General features: G+C 43.2%; 2 protein-coding genes across 3 annotated transcripts in view; one reads left to right on the plus strand and one right to left on the minus strand.

Annotated features, from left to right (window-relative positions):
* The window catches only part of srpk3 (SRSF protein kinase 3), a 21,595-nt gene extending 3,438 nt beyond the window's left edge, over positions 1-18,157 (plus strand). For both annotated transcript variants that reach the window (XM_027151470.2, XM_027151471.2), the window contains exons 3-16: positions 1,020-1,480; positions 2,054-2,162; positions 3,827-3,914; positions 4,671-4,758; positions 4,896-5,002; positions 6,388-6,553; positions 8,807-8,832; positions 12,303-12,501; positions 12,911-13,141; positions 13,562-13,659; positions 14,763-14,870; positions 15,551-15,620; positions 15,720-15,812; positions 17,625-18,157. In XM_027151470.2, the coding sequence (XP_027007271.1) occupies positions 1,020-1,480; positions 2,054-2,162; positions 3,827-3,914; positions 4,671-4,758; positions 4,896-5,002; positions 6,388-6,553; positions 8,807-8,832; positions 12,303-12,501; positions 12,911-13,141; positions 13,562-13,659; positions 14,763-14,870; positions 15,551-15,620; positions 15,720-15,812; positions 17,625-17,809 (2,029 nt within the window). In that variant the 3' untranslated portion in view covers positions 17,810-18,157. The remainder of the gene's footprint in view (positions 1-1,019; positions 1,481-2,053; positions 2,163-3,826; positions 3,915-4,670; positions 4,759-4,895; positions 5,003-6,387; positions 6,554-8,806; positions 8,833-12,302; positions 12,502-12,910; positions 13,142-13,561; positions 13,660-14,762; positions 14,871-15,550; positions 15,621-15,719; positions 15,813-17,624) is intronic.
* A 509-nt stretch (positions 18,158-18,666) lies between these two features.
* tsr2 (TSR2 ribosome maturation factor) lies at positions 18,667-22,020 on the minus strand. The gene is made up of 5 exons (XM_027151472.2): positions 21,875-22,020; positions 21,451-21,541; positions 21,273-21,364; positions 19,967-20,131; positions 18,667-19,616 (listed from the first exon to the last, which is right to left on the minus strand). Exons 1-5 carry the CDS (start codon positions 21,953-21,955, stop codon positions 19,479-19,481), a joined length of 567 nt encoding a protein of 188 aa, XP_027007273.1. The 5' UTR covers positions 21,956-22,020; the 3' UTR covers positions 18,667-19,478.
* Between the last annotated feature and the right edge of the window lie 4,280 nt (positions 22,021-26,300).

Below are 26,300 nucleotides of genomic sequence, written 5' to 3' on the forward strand. Positions count from 1 at the left end.
TCATGGTAGCAGTGTTGGAATATTATCATATTGTATAATCCCTTATAAGATTGTCTTACATTGAGCTATGAGATCCCTAAGCAATGTCTACACTCCAGAAGTCACTACTCCGTCTAATCAATGTCTGATTCCTAACTGTTTTGTATAAAAACGTACCTAATTCCAGAAACCTCAGTGAAGATTACGCTACCCACAGTCTTGAAGCATGGCTCATCAATCAGAGTAGTCACTGTAACTATGGAAATAGTAATTCTTTTATCTCTGTAGCGTATTTCGTTATAATGTCTGTCGGATACGAAGTACCGCGTCGAGGGAAGAGAAGAAGTAGTGGTGTGCATGCTGGTGTGAAAAACGATTTTAAATCAGGCTGAACAGCGGAGCTCATAAAGCGTCTCGGCAGCTTGCACCGTGTCTCGCACCTCACAACGTTTTCCTCTTTTCCTTAGTTTCTAATTTTTGTAAGGTTATGATTCATCGCATAGCAAGTACTTTATAGAAGGATTTTAAAAAGATTGTCAGAGTATTGAATAGTAGAGATGCCTTCAGGACCATGACAGGTAAAAAAAAAAGTGGTCAGGGTTAAGCTTTATATATGTATATATATGAAGGAAAACACTGAGGTATTTCATACTTTTAGCTATTTAGTCCCTACGTGAATGTGAAAGAGACCTAACGTCCTTTAGACCTTAACGGATTTGAAAGATTTGAAAACAAAAATAGTCTTCGTCAATCCACTAGGAAGAACTACTAATCAAGCTCAAAGAATATTTACTCCTGACAAAATGGGTTAATGTTCTTAAAGCTTTTGAGTTTTCTCCCCAGGGTTTGTTTTTATTTATTTATTTATCTATCTATCTATCTATTTATGTTTGTTTGTTTGTTTGTTTGTAACTTCCTGATTTAAATTGTGATAAACAAACACATTTAACAGGAGCTGGTTATGTTTTATTGGTCTACTGAACATCAGTAAAACACTAAATTTTTTTGTCTGTCTGTCTGTCTGTCTGTCCCAATCACAGTCCCCAGATCCAGAGCTCAGATGAAGTGTGCCACATCCTTACTATTCACAGAGCCACCACTCCCCCAGACACGCCACCATCCCCTTCTCTGAATCTCTCCCAAAGTCCTCCAGACCTTCAGCCCGTGGCTCCAGATCTCCAAGCTGTAGCTCCAGACCTTCAGCCAGTAGACTCAGACCTCCAACCCATAGCGCCTGTCCACCACTCAGCCCCGATCTCGGTCCCCGTAACAGCTCTTCCTTCTCCCTACATACTCTCATCACCAGAAACATCTTCCATACCTCCTTCACCGGGCCTACCTTCTGCTTTCTCTACAACTCCTCCCACTCAGACTTTCCTATCCCATCCGACGTCCCCGCCTCAGGCTCTCAGTCCGCCCCCACCCGATTTTACACCTCCCCCGGCAGAACTCCTCGGCTCAGACGACGAAGAGCAGGAGAATCCTGCAGACTACTGCAAAGGTACAGTAAACACCACCAGGTTTCACCTGGACGTTTGCAGACCGATTAGTTTTTCCATAAATATATGACTTGGACTGCCAGAGAAATAATGTAGAAACGGACCATGATTTGATTCGATGGCGCTTTTGTTTGAGATTTGAGTTTGAAATACTCGTGTCACACACAGACAGATGAGCAATACATCAAAGCGTGTCTTACAGCCATTACACGAGTACACCAACTTCTTGCTGCATGTTACATTACCGGCGGAGATGTAAGTCACTATTTATAACTCTGATATACAAGGAATAAAACATGACAAGGCACACAAAGATGGGATAGTTATATGAGACCGACATGAAGCGGAGTTACTGTTACCATGGATGGATAGATAAATAAATAAATAAATAGAATTTCTAATCCTGAACTGTTTTTATTCCTCAAATACACCAGCAATTTTTCAGAGATTGATTAAATGCCTACAAGCATCTCGGCTCCGGTTGGAATCCGGTGTAAAAATATAACGTTTATAACATGTTATTACTGTTTATTATCATGGCTCATCGTTGTTTATTTTAACGATCTGTCCTATAGGAGGTTATTACCCAGTGAAGATCGGAGACCTGTTTAACGGCAGATATCACGTAGTCAGGAAGCTCGGGTGGGGTCACTTCTCTACCGTGTGGCTTTGCTGGGATCTTCAGTGAGTAATCCACTCTAAACTGTGCTAGTCCATCACTAATCACATTCATGTCAGTATGCTGCTATTCTTTTCATGCTCTACTGTTAATAATGGACTTAGGCATGATAAAAAGATCGGTTAGTTGGCGAAGAAGGTAAAGCACATCGACAGACAAAAACGCCTCCAGAAAAACTCTCAGGTTCTTCAAGATGTTCAGTGAAAAATACCATGGTGGATATATATATATATATATATAATTAAATTCTTTTAATTAAGTTCTTTTCAAGTGCCTAAATCTTCTTCACAGTTCTGTATGTGTTTAAAATCACAAATCATTACATGTTCCAGATTAAGATTGAGACTCCTGAGAAATCGACATTTAACGCAAAAGCTGAAAGAGTTTTTCTAGCAGGAAATGTAACTCACCGAAGTGGAAAGGACGCGCGATGTGGAAAACGCATTCACGTTTATCAAGCCGAGAGTTTACGAGGAACGATGAGTATTTGTGTGTTAGTGACGGTTTACAGATCGGTAACCATAAAAGCACAATGTCTGCAGCGAGCATTGCAGCATCATTTCATTTTTTTTCTTAATTGCATATTGAAGATATTGTACAGTTTTTGTTGCGTGACGGAAGAGTGTCAGCAAAAATCGAAAGGAAAGGTGTAGAAGACCAGTAGTGAGAGCAGCTCTGCCGTGTGGGTTAGAGACGGTAGCAGTGAGGAAAAGACACAAGGTAGAGATGAGGATGTTGAGGTTCACTTCAGGAGTGACGAGGATGGACAGGATTAGAGACGAGCACATCAGAGGCACAGCTCAGGTCGGCTGTTTTGGGGACAAGGTCAGAGAGGATAGATTGAGAGGGTTTGGACATGTACAGAGGACGGAGATGATTATATTGGTAGAAGGATGTTGGAGATGGAGCTGCAGGTAAGAGGTCAATGTGTTAAATAAGGACATGAAGGTAATCAGTGCGAGAGTCGAGGATGCCGAGGTGTGGCAAAACCTAACGGGAAGAGCCTAAAGAAGAAGAAGATATTGTACAGTTGTATTTTTTATTTGGCCAGACAAGTATTTATTTATTTTTTCAAGTAGTGATTTGTTTCAGCTGTGTAAAGTAAGACTATACACACCACCGGCTGTTTAGTAAAACCGAACATGTCTTCTGACTGCAGCTTGAATCTCTAAACTGTCTCATACACAGACATGTGCTAGATATGTATGGTGCAATTCCCTTAATATGTTCATGTTAGCACCTGCAAATATCGTTAAGTGGAATCCTTTCGAGTTAATGAGCTAAATCTTAATGAGATTAACGGCACGATGGCGGCGGCTCATTATCTAACCAGTTCACGGCTAAGCTCCGAGGTGGGATCCGGTTCATCTCCGCTGACAGACTTCTGTATTTTGCCGTAGGCTATATCTGTTTTCCTTTTGTTCAGATGATGCATGTTATTAACCTGCTGATTTTTCTCTACCGAGTAGCGGTGTACGTCTCGGCCGTGATGGGTTTCATGTTGCGTTAAATTCAGATGTTTGCAGACTGATGGGTAGCATAGTGAAAGACTGAAATATCTGGTCTGCATTCTTCCCGCAGCACAAAGCTTCATTAAAAATCTGTCTGAATACTCGATGTATACTTTTCTGTAAATTTGAGCTTTTATTGTTGTTATTTGTGTGTTTAGGAGGAAGAGATTCGTGGCACTGAAGGTGGTTAAGAGTGCGCCGCATTACACAGAGACGGCACTGGATGAGATTAAATTACTGAAATGTGTAAGTGTGAACCGTTTAATTTTTTTAATCAAACATGATGGCTCTGCTAAACCGTGGCCACCGGTAGATCATCGGTAGGCCACCGGTAGATCATCGGTAGGCCACCGGTAGATCATCGGTAGGCCACCGGTAGGTCATCGGTAGGCCACCGGTAGGTCATCGGTAGGCCACCGGTAGGTCATCGGTAGGCCACCGGTAGTCCTGTCCAAATCACCTCTATAACCACTTGGGAAGATCAGCAGTGTAACTCTCAGTACACTGTAAGTGGGAGTAATAGATTTTATATATTCCTCATTGATCACAACCACTGTCTGGTGACTCAACTTCTACATAATTGTGTGGTTCAGCTGTACAGTAGATCATTGAATTAGAGGAGCTTCTTATACTCATGCCACAGTGCTGTCAAGTTCTCCATTCTTATAGTCTGTGGGTTTTTATCTTTATCTTATGTTCTCGTTTGTTCAGGTAATAAGTTATCGTTTTTAAAGTAACGACTCCTTCACAAAAACTTCGTACGGCAGATGCTGCACACAAACCGAGAAGAAAATGATGTCATCGTTATAGACCGATATCTATATTATCTGTAAGGAAACGTTTATTTAGCATTCACATCGTTCAGTGTTATTAATCGAGAGAGTTATAATTAGGAAAAAAATAAATATATTAGGAAACTATTGTTTAGATAAGCAATAATCTAGTCTACCGATGTAATTTGGCACATCTCCTTTTTATTTTTTTCCTCCTCCTGTTGAACAGGTTCGAGACAGCGACCCAACAGACCCTAAAAGGGAGATGATCGTTCAGCTCATCGACGATTTCAAGATATCCGGAACCAACGGCGTCCGTATCCTGCAGTACTCCTACTCACTCGATCACTTTCTGTAGAATTCATGTGAGCCTGTTAGTCTAATAACTCCACTTTAACCCCCGTTAAACATGCGCTGGCAGGACACTAATTACCTTGACTCTGTGGATAATAAGATGTGTGTATGGTGCTGGAGGTGCTCGGGCACCAGCTGCTTAAATGGATCATCAAATCCAACTACATGGGGCTGCCGCTGGTGTGCGTGAAGAGCATCCTCCGTCAGGTACGCACGCCTCCGCGTTCGACGCACAACTCACAACGTTTAACGTCCATCGTCGTTATCATCGTTTTCTTCTTCATTTGACCACTTTGTGGATATAAACTTGATATTTTGGAATATTTTAAAATGATTAAATCTACGGTTTAAAAAAAAACGAATTAGTCTTTATTTAAAACGTTGACTAGTCAAAATCCCATTAGTATTCATTCTATATGGGGCTCTTTATCTTTAGTGTAGTCTGATTAAGCACTAGGCTCGAGATGAGTGATGGGATTTTGGTGTTAGGGGCAATTTGTTTACACTTAGGAGAATTTGCTATGTTTAATAACCCCCTGAAGCCACTTCCTGACACTTACATTTCCAGCGTTTGGTAGATGCCTTTATCTAGAGTGACTTACATTATCGCTCACTCACTCACTCGCTCGCTCATTCTCTACCGCTTATCCAAACTTCTCGGGTCACGGGGAGCCTGTGCCTATCTCGGGCGTCATCGGGCATCGAGGCAGGATACACCCTGGACGGAGCGCCAACCCATCACAGGGCACACACACACACACACATTCACTCTCTCTCACACACACTACGGACAATTTTCCAGAGATGCCAATCAACCTACCATGCATGTCTTTGGACCGGGGGAGGAAACCGGAGTACCCGGAGGAAACCCCCGAGGCACGGGGAGAACATGCAAACTCCACACACACACACAAGGCGGAGGTGGGAATCGAACCCCCAACCCTGGAGGTGTGAGGCAAACGTGCTAACCACTAAGCCACCGTGTCCCCCAATACTTACATTCTCTCTCTTATTTATTTATCTATATATTATTATATTTTATTATATAATAATATAAATAATATTATATATTATTATATATTTAGCTGTTTATTTATTTTTTAGTACAACTGAGCGGTTAAGGGTTTCGCACAGGAGCCCAGCTTGGTGGACCTGGGATTGAGCTCACAACCTTCCGATTGGTAGCCCAACACCTTAACCATTAGGCTACCACATGACCACACACACGAGGTCCATAATGATTTTGGTGTAAAATATGGGCTTGATGCCTCGACTAAACCGACCAGCCAAACAGTTGGCATAATTTGAAAGCATTTATTTAAGAAGGAAGGTTCGTTGTCCTCGTGTGCATCGAACGAATACAGATCCGACACCGGGCCACGCGGCATCTCCGTACACGCCGATTCGTCAAGACGTCGCCGAACGTGGAAATGTAAATGTTTTTAATTCAGTGTAACGTGCAAAACATGGGATCCGGTTTCTGGTTATTGAAAACTGTGGATTTGGTAATTGGAGAAATTTACAGAAATTTGCTTTGATATTCTGGAGGAAAAAAAACGGTTTGCGGTTCATCTCTGCCGTCTTCTGCATAGGTTCTGCAAGGTCTGGATTACCTGCACACCAAGTGTAAGATCATTCACACAGACATCAAGCCGGAGAACATTCTGCTGGACGTGACGGACGTGTACGTGAGGCGCTTGGCCGCAGAGGCTACGCTGTGGCAGAAAACCGGGGCTCCGCCTCCATCCGGTTCCTCTGGTAAAGCACACGCCGTCTTATACGAGGCAGTCGCTCACTATTCGCTATATTTATATTTGACACAGGGACCGTAACCGAATACGTGTATTATTAATGTAATATTCCGAGGGATAGTTTCCTTATAAAATAACACCAGCGCTGAACTGTACGATGTACACACATTCCCAACATTTGAAAATAACCTCCGAAAAAAAAAGATCTGTCTTTATCTGGGCTTTGTTAGCCGTTAGCTTGCTAGACGACTAATCACCGGTTTTTAACGATAAAAGATTTGTATACGTTTAATTATCTAAATTCAAACCTCATCACCATTTTAATTGTAAGCCTTTTTTCATTTTTTTAAAAGCCCCGCAACATACCAATTATACGCCTGTCGCCATGGTTACTCCGCTTCTGTAACGTTTAATAAAAGCGTTTCTCTGCACCGTAGCCTATAAATAATTCCCACCTAGCGTAATTAAAACGAGTCGTTTAATTGAGTGCGAAGGCAGGCGCGGTCTAACCCGTTATTTATCAAAGCTTGTCCTGTTATCAGAGATGTAGAGCTGTGATTACATTTCTGAATGGATCTTTGATAGAAGTAAACAACAGTCTGTGACTGGAGAGTAAATACGCAGAGATCGACTTCGCTTTCATCAAATACATTACGCACAAAATTGATCATGAGTTCAGTCTTTGCAATTAGGTAATCACTAAAGTGTGAAACTCACGCTTTCTTTTGATTGTTCTCTCTCTCTCTCTCTCTCTCTCTCTCTCTGTCTTGCTCTTTCACTTGCTCTCTTTCACTCTCTCTCTCTTTCTCTCACTTTTCTTTCTCTTGCTCTCTCTTTCTCTTTCTCTCGCTCTCTCTCTCTGTCTGTTTTGCTCTTTCTCTTGCTCGCTCTCTCTCTCTCTCACTTTTTTCTTTCTCTTGCGCTCTCTCTCTTTCTCTCTCTCTCTCACTTTTTTCTTTCTCTTGCTCTCTCTCTTTCTCTCTCTCTTTTCTTTCTCTTGCTCGCTCTCTCTCTCTCTCTCTCTCTCACTTTTTTCTTTCTCTTGCTCTCTCTCTCTGTCTGTCTTGCTCTTCCTCTTGCTCTCTCTCTCTCTCTCTCTCTCTCTCTCTCTCTCTCTCTCTCTCTCTCTCACACTTTTTTCTTTCTCTTTCTTGCTCTCTCTCTTTCTCTTGCTCGCTCTCTTTCACTCTCTGTTTTGGTCTTTCTCTCTCTCTCTTTTCTTTCTCTTGATCTCTTTCTTTCTCTCTCTCTTTCTCTTGCTCTGTCTCTTTCTCTTACTCGCTCTCGCTCTCACGCACTCACTCTCTCTCTCTCTCTCTCACACACACACACGTGCTTAAGCTGCATTTGTGTCCAGTTATGGCATGAACAGTTTTATAAAACACTTCCTAATGGGAACCGATCTAAAGATTTTCCATCATTGCTTGTTAATGAATCCCATTGAAATCGCTCCAACATTTCCATCGAAAGTGTTCTAATTAGTATTTATTGATTTTTCATATCATATCCATATTTTGTGATGATAAGCACACGTGATCTTTCAGTTAAATAAGGATTGAGATTGTAACGGGGTCAGCCCCTGTCATGGACTCGAAACGGTTATTAAATTACCCACAATGCCGCCCTCCTGTCTCTCCAGTTCGAGTCGCTGTAACCGAGAGCGAATGTGTCCTATAGGTGCATTGCATTCTGGGAGTCCGGTACGTACACGGACCTCCGTGTCGGATTTCTGCATCGGGATTCTTAAATGAGCCGCAGAATCAGAAGTATTCGAGTATTAGTGTGTTTCCTGTGTTTCAGCTGGACTTCCTGTAACCGTTTGGTCAGTTCTCATCAGGAAGTGTTTTTTTCCCTCTGACTAAAACAGTATTTTCTGGCCGATCCGTGAGCACGTGACCCAAACAATCCTCGTTGATTATTTCCTTACATACCGCTGGCCCTCTGATCATCACTAACCTGGACTTATTACAAAGGGGTTTATTGAGCTGCTGTTGTGAATAAGATGTGAGTGATGTGCATGCTGTATCTTTGTGTCTCTGCTGCTGCTGCTGCTGCTGCTGCTGCTGCTGCTGCTGTGCTCTTGGTGAATATTCCAGTCATTTTCATTTCCTATCTGTCTCTGTTTGCTTTCTAACTGTGTCCTGTTCTTTTTTTTCTGTTTTATTTTTTATTTATTCTCCTCTCTCTCTCTCCCCCCTCCCCTCCATCATGGTGGTTTTCTGTCCCCTACCTCCTATCTTTTCTCCTCTTCCGACGGCAGTTAGCACGGCTCCAAGGGACAAACAGGTAGGTTAAGAGCAGTGCCTGCGTCTGTGAGGTGATCCTGTAGGTGTTCTGTTTCTCCCTGGTGCTGTCACATGAGTTTGCTGTAACCTCTGTCTCTCTCTCTCTGTCTGCCTCTATATCTGTCTCTTTCTATCTCTCTCTCTCTCTCTGTCTGCCTCTATATCTGTCTCCTTCTCTCTCTCTCTCTCTCTCTCTCTCTGTCTGCCTCTATATCTGTCTCTCTCTCTCTCTCTCTCTCTCTCTCTCTCTCTCTCTCTCTCTGTCTGCCTCTATATCTGTCTCTCTCTCTCTCTCTCTGTCTCTATATCTGTCTCTCTCTCTCTCTCTCTCTCTCTCTCTCTCTCTCTCTCTCTCTCTCTCTCTCTCTCTCTCTCTCTCTCTCTCTGTCTGCCTCTATATCTGTCTCTTTCTCTCTCTCTGTCTGCCTCTATATCTGTCTCTCTCTCTCTCTCTCTCTGTCTGCCTCTATATCTGTCTCTTTCTCTCTCTCTGTCTGCCTCTATATCTGTCTCTCTCTCTCTCTCTCTCTCTCTCTCTCTGTCTGCCTCTATATCGGTCTCTCTCTCTCTCTCTCTCTCTCTCTCTCTCTCTCTCTCTCTGTCTGCCTCTATATCTGTCTCTTTCTCTCTCTCTCTCTCTCTCTCTCTCTCTCTGTCTGTCTGCCTCTATATCTGTCTCTTTCTATCTCTCTCTCTCTGTCTGCCTCTATATCTCTCTTTCTATCTCTATCTCTCTCTATCTCTCTCTCTGTCTGCCTCTATATCTGTCTCTCCCCCTCTGTCTGCCTCTCTATCTGTCTTTCTCTCTGCCTGCCTCTATATCTGTCTGTCTGTCTGTCTGTCTCTCTCTCTCTCTCTCTCTCTCTCTCTCTCTCTCTCTCTCTCTCTCTCTGTGTCTGCCTCTCTATCTGTCTTTCTGCCTCTATATCTGTCTCTCTCTGTCTTTCTCTCTGTCTCTCTCTGTCTGCCTCTATCTCTCTCTCTCTGCCTGCCTCTATCTGTCTCGCTCCATCTCTCGCTCTTTCTGTCTGCCTCTATATCTGTCTGTCTCTGTCTCTCTGCCTCTCTCTCTCTCCCTCTGTCCTGTTTCTCCTTGGTGCAGTCACATGAGTTTGCTGTAACCCCTGTCTCTCTCTCTCTCTGTCTCCTCTGTCTCTCTCTCTCTGTGTCTCTCTCTCTTTCTCACACTCACTCACACACACACACACACACACACACACACACACACACACGCACACACACACACAATCCTCCACACTCACTCTAGGCTTTGTTGCACTGGATTCCCTGCATGCCTACACACCCAGAATCACTGATGTTGACAGGTTGGGTGTCCTCTTACTGCTGAACACGGCTAGTGTTGGAACCTTCACAGTTTTATTAGCGTTATTATTATTATTATTATTATTATTATTATTAAAACCACACTTCTGTCCACTTTAGAATCTGATCGATCGATAACAACAGCCCCGTCATTCAGTTAATCCATATGTATTAATGCTCACGTTCTAATACGTTATGGTTTCTATAGTAACAGCTTACACTCCATATAATCTATGGCTTATAATAAACATGTTATTCTTCTATAGTGAAGGTTTTTTTTTGTTAAATGTTGATAAATAATGTAATAGCTAGAAAACGGCTAAGGTGTAAGAGGACAAACCCTTTTGGTGCTGTTCAAGCTAAAATAACCATAACTAATATTTTTAACAGCATGCAATCAAACTAAATATAACGTTTGTAGCAGTCCGGTTTATATTGTTTGTTTATTTATTTGGAGCGTCACCCAATGTGTCTGAAGCCATCCTTTAACCTGCTTTCACCTGGTTTCAGTACTTTAGTAAGACAGGACATGGCAGGAGCAATGACACAAAGATTCAGCTCTGAAAGGACCTGAACGCAGTTACGCTGAGAGTTTGATGTCTAATGAGTGTTTGATGTCACTGAGTGGGTTAAATTTGAGCAAACACAATATACACGTACACCAAGCACTGTTAAACATGAGAACGTACCGGTGAACAGAGAGAAGAGCGATACACACCTTCTCTCTCCACCAAAGCTACAACACCACTGCCGCTTGCAGCCGCTCAGCTCCAGACGTCACCTAAACCCGGCCCGATATCATGATATTTTGCGCATGCGCGATATTGGTGCGGCTTTAGGTCACGTCTCTCAGCTCCCGGTTAACCTCTCGTCCATGGAAAGTCGCACAAACCCGAGAGAAATACACCACAGTAAATAAAATGGAAATAATTTAATGTTCCTTGGGCGGCCCGGGGGTTGGGGACCACTGACTTAGATGAACAGAAGCTTCGATCTGCTGGGAAAGGTTTTGCACTAGATTTTGGAGTGTGGGTTTGTGCTCAAGCGATCGTCAGACGCTACAAGCTCTATTTCTGTGAGCCGATCACCGGAATTCGCTCTGGCGGTCAACTGGCATTCCCAGCATGCCTTGCTAAATCAGGCTGTGCAGCAGTGACTTATAAACTCTGTCTGCCTCTCTGGTTCAGCAGGTCAGGAGGATCGAGAGGGCCGTGTCGCAGCTCAGACGGTTATTCCCAGAGCAGGAACTGGCACGCTGGCCTCATGTGTCCTAAACTAGTCTCGGGTTCTCGCCGCGTCAATGTCAACTTAAAGCCCCTTCACGACCGACTCCGAGGATTCAAACCCAGCAGATGTGAACAAATAAATAGAGCAGGTTCACGATGGGTAGAAACTAAGCGTGCGAAAACGGCATCTGTCGATTGAATACAGAGAGATTATACAGCGGCTACTGCTGCAGTTCAAATAATAGTTTTAAATTAAAGTTTCATTTGCTCCGGTTTATATTTACACCGAGTTTCGTCCATCAAGCCCAGCGTTTTGCTTCTTTAGTTTCTTAAATAGCTTAAATATCTGCTTCAGACCACATCTAGAGATGCAGATGTGATAAACGAGAGTGTGATTTATATTGTGAGCAAAATATAACAGTTCATTTGATCACCAATGCTGAAACATTACAGAGGTTATTTTTCTTACTTTTTCATTTTTAAGACTAACATTTGTGTCACTGAACATTTGTGTGTGTAGATGTTTGACTAGCAAACATCAATACACACATCTATAGCCGAGAAGCAAACATCAAGCAGCAGATATTATTGGCTCAGTGACTAAAGTATCTACAGTTGTTGTTATTGATTGATTGGTTTTAAAAAAAAAAGATTTTTTTAATTAACACACCCTGTTAGTCTGCAGTTTGATTTTGCACAAAATAAACCTGTTCCCTTGCACTTAACACAGCGTTCCAGTTTGATAAGCTAACACATGTTTGAACCTTTGAGCTTGTTGCTGCAGCAGCTGGGTTTGGCACTCTTCTGTAGCCGGACATGGCATTTGATATTGCAGTCTTATTTATGTGTCTGAAATTTTGTGTGTGTGTGTGTGTGTGTGTGTGTGTGTGTGTGTGTGTGTGTGTGTGGTTCGCGCTCGCAGACGGGCAAGATGTCAAAAAACAAGAAGAAGAAGTTGAAGCGGAAGGCGAAAAGGCAGCAGCGGTTGCTCGATGAGAGGCTTCAGGACCTGCAGAAGATGGAGGAGCTGGACGGAGGAGCCGCTACGGACAGTTGCGGAAGCACACGGACGCTCTGGAAGCTCAGCGAAGACGGCGACGAGACAGAAACTCGTGCACAGGGTGAGAACAGGCAAATAGGTCGTTTCGAGAAGACCCACATACGGGTGTGACGATGAGCTGGCCACGTACTTCCGGCCAAATAGCATACAGACATGAGGGACGCTACAGCGGTGGCAGTAGATTAAGCAGTAGATCAGTACGCAGATTCCCCTGTGAACGTGGAAGTGGGCTTGTTAAAAATAATAACATCATAATATCTCTCTTAATACCAGAGTAGAAGGGATTTAATATATATTTCCGGTTTAAACGAGACTACTTCTCTACTAGGAGTTAATAACAAACCACGAAGCATTCAGAACCATGTGAATCGTTTTAAATGTCTTTTAAATAAAAACACACATATATATATAAACAGTATATATGAAATTGTTAACACTCTGTAATCTGTGTCTTTCATTCGCTCTGCCAGTGAACAGTAACGGGTATCACGCACCGGGCACAAAGTGTAGTCCGGAGTCTGGATCGTCGTGGTGTGAGGATGGGTATAATGGCTACGGACCTCTGCGTTTCTCCAGCCCTGGATCTGCTCTCTCTGCCACGTCAAGCTCCATTCTGTCTGCTACCTCTGAGTCTGCACTTTCTACACTGTCCGGATATTCCACAGAGAGAGACAGCCAGAGATCCGGCATCTCCCCTAACGGTCAGTCTTGTGTTATATGTAATAATGTGCCTCGCACTGAGACCTAAGCCCATCATGTGCCTCGCACTGAGACCTAAGCCCATCATGGGCCTCGCACTGAGACCTAAGCCCATCATGGGCCTCGCACTGAGACCTAAGCCCATCATGGGCCTCGCACTGAGACCTAAGCCCATCATGTGCCTCGCACTGAGACCTAAGCCCATCATGTGCCTCGCACTGAGACCTAAGCCCATCATGTGCCTCGCACTGAGACCTAAGCCCATCATGTGCCTCGCACTGAGACCTAAGACCTAAACTTATATAGAACAGATTTTCTGAACAGAATGCGGTGGCTTAATTATCCTTTTTTTTCTTCTTGTACTATATAAATCACTTATCTGTGGTCATCATATAAGGGTTGTTGTATGTTTGTCCCCACAGCGTTCAGCGCAGCAGATTTCCTGGTGAACCCACTCGAACCGCAAAACGCAGAGAAAATCTCCATCAAGATCGCAGACCTGGGCAACGCCTGCTGGGTGGTGAGTGTGGAGAGATGGTATCGTTCAGCCCCAGACTCGACACGGACCGAACGTCGGGCGTTCGTTACAGCGAGGGGCTCGACTTCCCTTAGGCATCGCAGCAAAAAGATCATTAAAGAAGAAAACATTCGATTCTAATTAAATCTTATGATCTTAACGCCGCAGTGCTTTTGGCAAACCAGTGTGGCGTCGATCTGCTCTCGTTCTGTGGAAGATTTCTCACCGTGGAGGCAAAGACGTTGTTTTTAAAACCGCAGTGAGGGGCGTAGCTTAGATCCGTGTGTAGGAACACGAAGCTAAAATGTTTACAAGTCCCCGTCTAAGAGAGGACGAGAGTTTTAAAAATAAACCGAACACATTTTCAGCTTTCATTCTGTTAAAAAAAAAAAAAAAAAAAAATCAAACTAAAACTGAACAAAACATTTTTTTTCTTCTTCTTCTTGGTTTTTATTTATTTATTTTTATTTATTTATATACACACACACATTGTCTCCCTACATGCATAACAAAGCTGTAACGTGTCTTGGCAGCTATCGTACCGTACTGCACACGCATCCACATCCAAATCTGTCCTCCATGTGCCCATGTCACATACAGCACCCGCACCGACGGCAGGGGAAGCAGCTGGTCTTACGATGGACGAGAGGACAAAAAAAAACGAAAACATTTTGTGCGTCAAACGCAGCCGCGTATGTGGTACAGTACGATACTCCAGGTTCCCGCCTCGCCTTTTCTTTTTTTTTTGTTGTTGCTCCTTCATCATCACCATCCTCATCTTAACTTTGCCATCAACAACCTAATGATGTTCTGACAGACTCTTGCTGAGTACAGTACGATACTTCAAGCTTTAGCCGTTTTATTTTCGGGTCACCAGCATTACATAGGTTTATTATACTGTACAAACCTCCTTCATAACTCGGGGACAATCTGTATATAAAGATCAGTGACGGACAGATTTGTTGGCTTCCCAAAGTGCCACCCTTGCTTCTGGCACTAACAGGGTATTCTGTAATGTCGTGGTTTCCAGTCTAGCTTGGCTCTTGTGAACACACACACACACACACACACACACACATTCACACCGCTGTCCTTTTTCTCCACAGCACAAGCACTTTACAGAGGACATCCAGACACGTCAGTACCGAGCGGTGGAGGTGCTGATCGGGGCCGAGTACGGTCCTCCTGCAGACATCTGGAGCACGGCGTGTATGGTGAGATGTTCGTTTTCACAACCTTACACCTCAGAAGAAGAAAACTCACCAGTGGTGTTAATTACCCAAGCTCTTTTGAATTCTCCATTCTGATTGGTCAGGAGGTGGCGATTCATTATCTGTAACAGCAGCTCTGAGCGTTGTTCAAGCTACAAGGCAAACGAGTTAAAATGAAAATGCTCGTTTCCATAGTAACAACTCGCACAAGGTCTGTACGGTGGACGCTCAGCATTCGCTCCCAGGAGACGTTTATTTCGTGTTTATGGAGCTAGAAAGAGTCGGAGAGAAAAATTTGACAGATTTCCGACACTTTTAAGCCTCATTCGCTTCATGAGAGTGGAAAAGTCGTTGGGGCAAGTCGTGGCCTAATGGTGAGAGTCTGACTCGTAATCCTAAGGTTGTGGGTTCGAGTCTCGGGCCGGCCACGACTGAGGTGAACTTGAGCAAGGCACCGAACCCCCCCAACTGCTCCCCGGGCATAAATGGCTGCCCACTGCTCCGGGTGTGTGTTCACGGTGTGTGTGTGTGTGTGTTCACTGCTGTGTGTGTGCACTTTGGATGGGTTAAATGCAGTACGCCGTATGTCACGTCATGTAAACAAACAAACAAAAGCGAGAGGCTCGCGAGAGAACCAGCGCTGGGTTTAATGGTGATGTATCGTGATGTGTCGTGTTTCGCAGGCGTTTGAGTTGGCCACCGGAGACTATCTGTTTGAGCCACATTCAGGGGAAGACTACACTCGTGATGAAGGTCAGCAGTCCTTTTTTCCCCTCATACCTCTATAACAGAACCAATCCAAAAACAGTTCAGATGCATTGTGTGCTATTTGTTTTGTTTGTTTGTTTATAGATCACTTGGCTCACGTCACCGAGCTCTTGGGTGCCATCCCGACTCATTTCGCTCTCTCGGGCAGATATTCACGAGAGTACTTCAACCACAGAGGTAAGATCGCGCAAAGAAACGGAAACGCCGTACCGCTGTCGAATACGGTGTCTGCTACATAAATAAAGCTCTTCGGTTCATCGTTTGTAGCTTCTGAACTCGCTCCAGAACCACGTTACGGAGGAGGGAGACAGCGTTCGGGCTCGAGTGACCGAAGTGTAATCTTCTGCCTGTCACATTTATCACAATTTATCCTGCAGTCGGAGTCGCGGTGCAGTACGAACCGGTCCTGTGAGCCGACCTGCTAAATTTCTCTGGAGCGCAGCGAACGAGTTTATCTAATAAATGCGTCCCGCTCCTGAGTGACCGCTCCGTATCGCTCCAGTTTCAGTCACGTGCGCTCCCATTATAAATCCGTGTGCTGTTATTTTTTTTTTAACAACACTAACACGACAAACCGCATCGGAGAAAAGCGGTTATCGCTGCTCTAACACGAGCGACCACGGGAACGCATTTCACTGTAAACATATAAAAGTAATATCTTAAGGAAAATCTGGAATAAATGGTGTCGAGACGTAACGCTAAAGGAAAATAATCTGCTGCTGCTGGGATGCGGCCCGAATGCGCCGCTCGCACGGTGGCTGTTATTACGAACATCAATAAACAAGAAATATACAGAGACAGAAAAATAAAGCCGAAGCAGGACAAGAGGCTACTCGTAAAACGTTTCGAGTTCATACACGCACATTACACACGCCACAAATAAGACCATGTTACCAGGTAACAGCTGAGATTACAGCGCCTCTTGATATTATTAGCTCCAATACAAGTGCACGGAAGATCCCCGATGAGAGAAGCTCTGATTACGTACAGTTACCAAAGCAGCAAAGGATGTGGATGTGAAGCTCTGGTGTCTAACTTACAGCTTCTTCTCCGAGCAGCTTGCCGTCTCCCGCTGGTGAGGTTTAGTGTGTCTGTAACTCGAGCGATCACCTGTCACGTCGGTCGTGAATCACACGCCGACGCACCCGAGCTTATCTCCACACATCACCGATTCTGGTAGAGAGGAGCGAAGATGGACTTGTGAATTCCCCCAAAGCTGTTTCTCAGACGTCATGCTTTTCTTTTTGAGTTATTATTATTATAGTCACACTGGATTCTACGCTGCCATAATGTTCACTAAGGTTTACTTCCTAATCGTTAAACATCCTGCGAACAAAACGGTAGCTGACGAGACTCTCGACACGTGAATCCGAATTCATTCCTTCCGGTCTTCGATCTCCTGGAAGCCCCGCCCCTTCCACACAGTGTCCCCTGCTCTCGACTCGCACCGGCGTCCTCTGAGAACGTGTTCGGTTCATTCATGATCAGTATAGGATGCCTAACATTAGACAGATAGGGGACTCGAGTCATATGACTTGAATCAGACTTAAGTCGCTAATTTGAGACTCGCTTGACAAATATTAAAAAAACACTGGACTTGACATTCATGACTTGAGACTTGACTCGGACTTGAGTCAGACTTAAGTCACAAATTTGAGACTTGCTCGATAAATATTAAAAAAGACTGGACTTGACTGTGAGGCTTACTTGTGACTTGCACACGTGTGACTTCCTCCCACCTCTGGTACGTGCTGTGTTTATTCTGCTCCTGATGATATTGGGCAGGTTTTTCCCTTTATGATCTGCGCCCCTGTGAGCTTTTCCTGCTCAGCACAGAACAGTATGAACTGAGGAGATGTCAGTCTGTGGGATTTTTTTTTTTGTGTGTGTGGGGGTATCAATTCATTTCATTCTGCACCGGCACATAGAGTTTGTGTAGTCCGGTGTCAGGTTGCACTCCACGGTTGTCCTTCTGTCTCCCACGTGCAGGCGAGCTGCGGCACATCAGTAACCTGAAGCCGTGGGGTTTGTTCGAGGTGCTGCTGGAGAAGTACGAGTGGCCGCTGGAGCAGGCGGCGCAGTTCAGCGACTTCCTCCTCACCATGCTGGAATTTATCCCGGAGAAACGAGCTACTGCGGCAGAATGCCTACAGCATCCCTGGTTAAGCTCTTAACACACACACACACTTCATGCAGTTTGGTAACCTGGTGCACGGATATAAAACACTTTTCAGTGCGTTCTGTTGGTATCAAGGCTAGAAACCAGAAGGAACAGTATCACGAGCACACAGTTTTCTTAGCTAGAACCTCAAATCTATCGTTTTTATAAGTATTTAAAGGAGCTCCGGTCTCTCTACATGGTGCAGATGAAGTCTGACGTGCGTGGTGTCGACCGTCTTCATCATCCGGTCATCTCGACGTGTAGGACGCTCATACGGTTTATATGTTACAATAGTGCCTTGATGCTCTAAGCTTCAAATAAAAGATGTTTAAAAATAAATAAATAAAGGAATAAAAACGAATACTGCGTCACCTTTTTTATATTTGTTCGCCGTGTGAAGAATGCTTGTCGTTTGTGAACACGCAGCTCTGTACAGGAAGACTCGACTAAATACAGACATGTGAGCTCGAACTCGTCTTCTACCTTTTACTCCAGAATAAACGCCGTGGGTTTCACGTAAGCGCCATGACCTTTAAACAGCAACATGTTGGAGATTCAGTTGTTTCTCAGGGATGTCATGCAACACACATGAAGTGGGCGTGGCCTGTTACAAAAGTAGTAAACAAACTATGGTCTAATTTGACCACACGTTGTTTACAGCAACAATAAGCCACTAATACCACAATTTAAACCCGCATGCACTTTGACCAGGCCGTTACTAAGGATGAACGAATCGAGTGCATCACGTTCATGTAAACGAGCCGATTGGCCACATGAAAAGTACCAGGAGAAATAAAACACAAACCTCAATTTATGTCGCATTGTTTATTGACCAAAAACATCAACAGTTTATCGTTTCATTTTCAAACACCACGCAAGCTGCGTTTAATCCTCAGAACAGCTTCTGATTCCTCTCTGATTCACGCTTAATGGGTCTGACCTTCATAAAAGTGATGAGGTGAACATTTGTGCACCAACAAACAGCACAGCACCTGTTACAAACTCTCTGTTCATCCTAACAACGTGGCCGTTCTGTGTCGTCCTACTGTGGATTTTACTCGTACGAACGACATCGCAGGTACGACGTGCTACGCCGGAACTCTTCCTGATACTCAGAACCCACACAGGTGTGTTATAGAACACACATCTGAAATGAAACACTAAGCAATATGCGTGTGGGCAAAAAATAAACTGCATTGCATTTTTTTAGGTAAAAAAAAAAGTACATCCTGAGTGTTGTACTGTTCATGTTTTACTCTGTATCCACATGTTAGAAATTATATCTGTATTTGAGTTTGAATGATGTGGCCTGAGACTCCCTGAAGTGCAACACACACACACACACACACACAGGCTTGCAGAGCCCTATTTGTCCACACGAGGGCACGACGAGAGGTAAAGAAAGCACTAAAACATGAACGATGGTCTTTACAAGCTTACACGGGGCTCTTGGAAATCAGTCAAGACAAAAATGAAGCTTGTTAAAATAAAAGAAACCCACAGTTTGGGTAAAAACATCTGCAGCGACTGCCCTTTCTGATGATTTTTACCACTAGGTACCACAGCAATATATAAAGTCTTACATTTGTTCCAAAAACTTTTCTTTTTTTTTTTTTTTTGCTCCGTTACCACAAGTTCGTTCAGACGGCATTTCTAGTGCTCCAAATACATTTCTGCTTCGGTCACTTTTTCCTGCACACCACCGTCCAGCCATCTTCCTCCTCCTCCTCTTCTTCTTTAGGGGCAGATGAAGACGGCTGCTGTTTCGCTGCTGTGCTGCTCACTGAAGCTCCCGCTCCGGCTTCATCACAATCCATACACTGTACAGAGAATGCTTTAGGTCACGACCTTCAATTCAATTCAATTTAATTTAATTTAATAGCTTATTAGAAATCTTTCAATTCAGGAGGGAAATAAGAGAAACTTTATCCCTAAGAAGTGATTTTTAAATGCTTTCATTTTGATGATGATTTGCTGATCATTTTAATGCTTTTCGCTCATTCGTCTGCGCTTATAAAGGACACAAAGGATCTTTTTCTCCTGGTGTCTGTAACCATGACAATGTTAGCCGAGACGATGCGTTAGTGGAGATTTGTCACTTCTTTACACCACTGTAGTAAATAACTGCAGTAAGATTGAATAAATAATATAAGTCTGTTCATGGCTAAACCTCGTCATCGTCGCTTCCCTCTGCTTCCTCTGTAGGGGTTTTAATAGATGTGGCTTTTGCTCTTCCTCTGGACTTTTCCAGTGTTAACTGGCTGATCTGCTGTCTGACCTCGGGCAGTTTCCCCTGCTTACACTGCTGGAACATCACACACACCTTCTGTGCCACCTGAAAACATAAAGAGAAAGCACCTGATTTTGTTATTTAGATTATTGTGTGTGAGAGAGACAGAGAGAGAAAATGAGAGAGAATGCGACACAGAGAGCGACACAGAGACAGAGAGAGAGTGCGACACAGAGACAGAGAGAGAGTGCGACACAGAGAGCGACACAGAGACAGAGAGAGAATGCGACACAGAGAGCGACACAGAGACAGAGAGAGAATGCGACACAGAGAGCGACACAGAGACAGAGAGAGAATGCGACACAGAGAGCGACACAGAGACAGAGAGAGAATGCGACACAGAGAGCGACACAGACAGAGAGAATGCGACACAGAGAGCGACACAGAGACAGAGAGAATGCGACACAGAGAGCGACACAGAGACAGAGAGAATGCGACACAGAGCGACACAGAGACAGAGAGAGAATGCGACATAGAGAGCGACACAGAGACAGAGAGAATGCGACACAGAGAGCGACACAGAGACAGAGACAGAATGCGACACAGAGAGCGACACAGAGACAGAGAGAGAATGCGACACAGAGAGCGACACAGAGACAGAATGCGACACAGAGAGCGACACAGAGACAGAATGCGACACAGAGAGCGACACAGAGACAGAATGCGACACAGAGAGCGACACAGAGACAGAATGCGACACAGAGAGCGACACAGAGACAGAATGCGACACAGAGAGCGACACAGAATGCGACACAGAGAGCGACACAGAGAGCGACACAGAGAGCGACAGAGAGAGAATGCGACACAGAGAGCGACAGAGAGAGAATGCGACACAGAGACAGAGAGAATGCGACACAGAGACAGAGAGAATGCGACACAGAGACAGAGAGAATGCGACACAGAGACAGAGAGAATGCGACACAGAGACAGAGAGAATGCGACACAGAGCGAGAATGCGAGACAGAGCGAGAATGCGACACAGAGCGAGAATGCGACACAGAGCGAGAATGCGACACAGAGCGAGAATGCGACACAGAGCGACACAGAGACAGAAAGAGAGAGAGCACGAATGAGAGAGAGAGAGAGACAGTTTATATGTGGACAAATAACCGTGTCCCTGAGTACTGACTATGAAGAACCCAAACCAGGATTATATTATTATGTAAGGACAATAAGTGTGTCATACCTGTGGGAGGCTTCCATCATCTACCATCGTGTCAAACTCATTGTTCATCAGATCAGACAGGAAGTCCTCCACTTCATCCTGCTCGAGATCACCTGCACGTGTGAACACCACAGAGCACGTGACTGTTGTTGTTACGTCCGAACGTCACAGTGAACTGAACAGATAAAAATGAGCTTACTGTTGTCGTGAAAATATTGTTGAACCGCATCCACCATCCAGTCGGCCTTCTGCTGGCTGTAAACTCCACCGAAGCCGTTATCAACCGCTATCTGGGTAAATAAAACACAATCAAACTCACGGGACAGTTAAAAAAAAAAAGGGCTAAACACGTTTAACCGCGTTGTGGAAGCGGGTGCTATGGCAACGAGTATCGGGTGCTATGGCGACGAGGAAGTTTAACACACCGTGTCATTACAGTACACACTACGGATTACTCAGTTAACGATAACTACAGCGACTAAATGATGAACTTAACGTTAGCCGGTTAGCATACAGTCGCGCGCGCAAGTACTATTTGTGCTCATCGTGTCTCTTTTTTTAACGTCTTTTCGATTCGACGAAACTTCTTATCGCTTTTAAAACACAGCAGTAATCGGCGGTACCTGCAACACCGGCCAGGTTTCTAACACAGCTCTCACTGCTTCTGTAAACACCTCACGTGGAGAGCACAAGAGCGCCGCCATTTTAAACTCCGTCAGACCAAAACAATCGATCACAGAGTTTAAAACTGTGGCCAGGAGAAAAAAAGTCGATACCAGATAGAGAGAGAGAATGGATGAGAGAGATTCATGTTTATTTCTATAGCGCTTTTTAAAATGGACATTATTCAAAGCAGCTTTAGATAATATAAACATAGAAGAAAAGGTTATTATAAAGAATAATATAAAGATTAATATTAGATATATTTAAATGTGTTTGTATTTATACTTAATGAACAAGTCTGAGGTGATTCAGGTGACTGTGGGGAGAAAAAAACTCCCTTTAATGGTGAAGGAAGGAACCTTGAGAGGAACCAGACACAAAGGGGAACCTCATCCTCATATGGGTGACACTGGAGGGTGTGATTATTATAAATATACAGTCTGATAAATGATTATATCGATGAGGAGGTTGTTGTCCTCAAAGACCACACAGAGTTCACATCTCCTCTTTAGTATCGCAGAGTCTAACTGGAGCTGGAACACCGTCACAGAATTGGCCTCATCTCAGTGGAGGTCCAAAATCTTCATCGTACGGAAGACGGTAAAATTTCTGGATGCCTCGGGATGGGTAGAAAGAGAGAAGCAGTGGAGAGGAATTAACATATCTGCTGTTCATGATATTTGCAAGTCTGTTGTAATAGTGCACAATATTAATGATGTTCTCTAATGGAAGCATGTACTGTATATCGAGAAAAGCAGGGGTCCAAGAACTGCTCCTTGAGGGACCCCATAGTTAACTGGCAATAAACTGGAGTAAAAAAACAATAAACCACTTAATTCTACAAAATAATGTCAATCAGACAGGTAGGATTTAAACCAACTTAAAGCCTGACCAAGAATACCTGTGTAATTTTGTAAGCGATCTAGGAGAGTGTTGTGATCTATAGTGTCGAATGCAGCACTAAGGTCGAGTAGAACTAATAGGGATGTACAGTCTTGGTCCGAAGCTAGGAACAAGTTTCAATTCAATTCAATTCAATTCAAGTTTATTTGTATAGCGCTTTTTACAATAGACATTGTCTCAAAGCAGCTTTACAGAACATAAACATAGAGCAGAAGGTAAACATAATTAATGATAAAGGAAATAACGAATAATAAAAGAAATAAGAATTAACAGAATAAAAATTCTAGATTATTATTAGTTGTATAGAAGTCAGTCGTAACTTTCACAAGTGCAGTTTCTGTGCTACGGCCTGAAACCTGACTGAAACGCTTCAACGATATTGTTCTCCTGTAAGAAGGAGCTCAGTTGAACAGACACAACCTTTTCTAGTATTTTAGACATAAATGGAAGATGTTAAATAGGTCTGTAATTTGATAGTTCATTAGTATCTAAATTATTTATTTTTGATACTATCATCCGGTTTATGAATGAGTGGCCTAATAACTGCCAACTCTAAAGATTTAGTGACGTAACCTAAAGATAGCGAGGAGGTAATAATATTAAGAAGATGCTCACCAGCTTTATGTAACACTTCTTTCAGTAGCTTATCTAACTCTTCCTGTCCTGTCCTGAATCTCATGAAGTCCTCACTACTGACCTGTGATGGAATAATAGAGAGTTTTGTTAATCTAGCCGCTGTGCTAAATAAAAACCTGGGATTGTTCTGGCTATTTTCTATGAGTTTGCTCAGATGCTCAACCCTAACAGTTTTTAGAGCCTGTGTATAATACATACTGTCCTTATAAGCAATTCTAAAAACCTCTAATTTAGTTTTCTCCACTTTTGCTCGAGGCTACGGGTTTCTCTCTTGAGGGTGTGAGTATGATTATTATACCACGGTACAGGTGCTTTATCTCTAACCTTCTGTAATCTGACCGGGGCAACGGTGTCTAATGTGGAAGTGAATATAGCGCCTATGCTGTTAGTCATTACATCTAGATGGTTTGTGTTTGAGGGTACAGTAAGAAGTCCAGACAGATCAGGCAGGTTATTTGTGAATCTGTCTTTAGTGGTCGGAATAATAGTTCTACCGAGTCGATAACGTGGTGAGACGCAGTTAGTCTGTTCTACAGGTAGTGTGTACATTATGAGGTAATGGTCTGTGATGTCATCACTTTGAGGTATGATATCTATATCAGTGACATCTATTCCGTGTGCTATTAGTATGATTAAGACGATGTTTTGTTTAAGCCCAAATGAGTTAAATAAGTCCATAAATGTGTCATAAGGCATTGTTTGTATCTTCAGCGTGAATGTTAAAATCTCCTACTATTAACACTTTATCAAAATTAACCAATAGGTCTGAAGGAAAATCAGCAAATTCACTAATAAAATCAGAATAGGGCCCTTGGGGTCTATACAGGGTTGCTAGAGAAAGAGACATCGAGGATTATTTTTGTGTGCATGACGTGGAGAGAGAGAGAGGGAGAGAGAGAATGAAAGAGAGAGAGAGAGGGAGAGAGAGAGATCATGACCATAATAAACAACCCTTGCAATAAAATGTCTTTGTACTCTGCAGCAGTATAATTTCACGTCATCGAAAACGAGAGGCTCGAACCTGTTCCAGCACGACAAGGTGATGTCCATGAAGAAATGGTGTGTTAAGTTCAGAGTGAAAGAACTCGAGTGTCCTGCACAGAGCCCACTGAACACCTTTGGGATGAACTGGAACACCGACTGAACCCCAGACCTCCTCACTGTCCTGACATCAGTGTCTGATCAAAATCTAGTGGAAAGTCTTCTAAGAAGAGTGGAGCTTATTATAACAGCAAAGGAGGGAATCAATCTGGAACGGAATGTTGAACAAGCACATGGTCAGGTGTCCACATACATTGGTCATATTGTATAGTATAATTTTACAATAATTCAAAAATATATATATCCTGTAACAATTTGCATATCAGTCATGATTGGTTTAAAGACGTCGAGCTCAATTTGTGACCTCACAACGACGTTACTTCTGCCAATAAAAATGTGTTCGTGACGCTGAACGGATTCGTGAAGCCGGTAAGTGTAAGAAACCTTAAAATCCTCAGAAAAGAATGTACCTTTATTTAACTATATATATGTATATATATATTTGATACAGTGAATAAACATAAATATACAACATTGATCAAAGATATCTCTTCATATATCTGCAGTGTGGGTTTGTGGTTTCATCAGAACAGCGAACAGCGTTTCGTAGTGAAACCAGAGTAATAAAATAGAAACACAAATGATCAGCATTTTGGTTATCTTGGAAGATTTAAAAACCAACCCATGCAAGGTCTCATATCACTTTGGTATTGACCGAGAGGAAAAGCTAAAGTCAGTCGACAAACCAAGCAGCCGCACGAAACACACCAAGGCGCAAAAGAGATTGATAACTCGTCATTTTAAGTAATGACTTCTAATCTTAAACACAGAGCAGGTTATTAAACTGTTCTGAAGAGAGAGAGAGAGAGGCGTATTTGTGGGACAATGAGGTGGAACAGAGATTCATGAAATTAAGGATGGGACGTGTGGAAGGTGACGTGGGCGTTTGCTCTGAAGATTTAAAAAAAAATTAGAAATATTAGAAAAATCTTTAAAAATTCATGCTTGGAAGAATTTTGCTTGTGAATTTCTTTAAAAATGGCTGAAACGTGAAGCGTAAATTGTTTCCAGTAATCCTATGTACAAGAGTTGGAGTTCGTGTCGATCGTGTCACTTGTTTTAATTCAGTGCAAAAGTTTGCAGAACGAATTCAAGAGATGTGAATTTCCTAGTGGTGAGAAGTGTGTAAGGTCGCGCATGTCGAGATGTTAATGATAAAACAAAAACCCTTTGTCCAATCTAATACTGTATAACTGCCACCAACCTCTTTTTATTTAACACCTCTTATAGCTTCCTTTTCTTCTGCTTTTTGTACATGCAATTAACTCGGATAAAATACTTGATTCCTAAAAAGTATATATATATAGATAGAGATAGAGAGAGAGAGAGAGCGTCAGTACAGCTGGCGAGTGGTACAGTGGCAGTCTGCACTTCTGCTCCTGTGCCAATCACAGTGACTGAGCTCATGTATGTGGAAGAGGGTAGATGGCTTTTTCCTCTAAATTTACGCTGCATGATTTGATGCATCATGAGGCAGTTGGTTTTGCATGTCTTGGAGGAAGCATGAGTCAACGCTTAGTAGCTGTTATGTGATGGTGGTGATGATGGCTGGTGGGCGGAGCTTGGTAGATGATGACGTTATATATTAACTGGAAGAATTTCTGGGCTCTGATTTTCATGCTCGGTAATAAATTCAAAGTTTTACCTGTAAATGTGTTAACGGTGTTAAACAACTGGCTCTTAACAGGACAAGATACAAACTGAATGCTCCACTAAACCTCCGAGGGAATGAACAGGGATGTGACG

Source organism: Tachysurus fulvidraco, chromosome 14, assembly GCF_022655615.1.
Source record: "Tachysurus fulvidraco isolate hzauxx_2018 chromosome 14, HZAU_PFXX_2.0, whole genome shotgun sequence".
NCBI classification, from domain to species: domain Eukaryota; kingdom Metazoa; phylum Chordata; class Actinopteri; order Siluriformes; family Bagridae; genus Tachysurus; species Tachysurus fulvidraco.

Coding starts and splice junctions, on each gene's coding strand:
- tsr2 (XM_027151472.2), bottom strand. CDS start 21,955: ATGGCGGCGCTCTTGTGCTCTCCACGTGAGGTGTTTACAGAAGCAGTG. Junction 21,542..21,874: donor AAACCTGGCCGGTGTTGCAG/GTACCGCCGATT, acceptor TTATTTACCCAG/ATAGCGGTTGATAACGGCTT. Junction 21,365..21,450: donor ACAATATTTTCACGACAACA/GTAAGCTCATTT, acceptor TCACACGTGCAG/GTGATCTCGAGCAGGATGAA.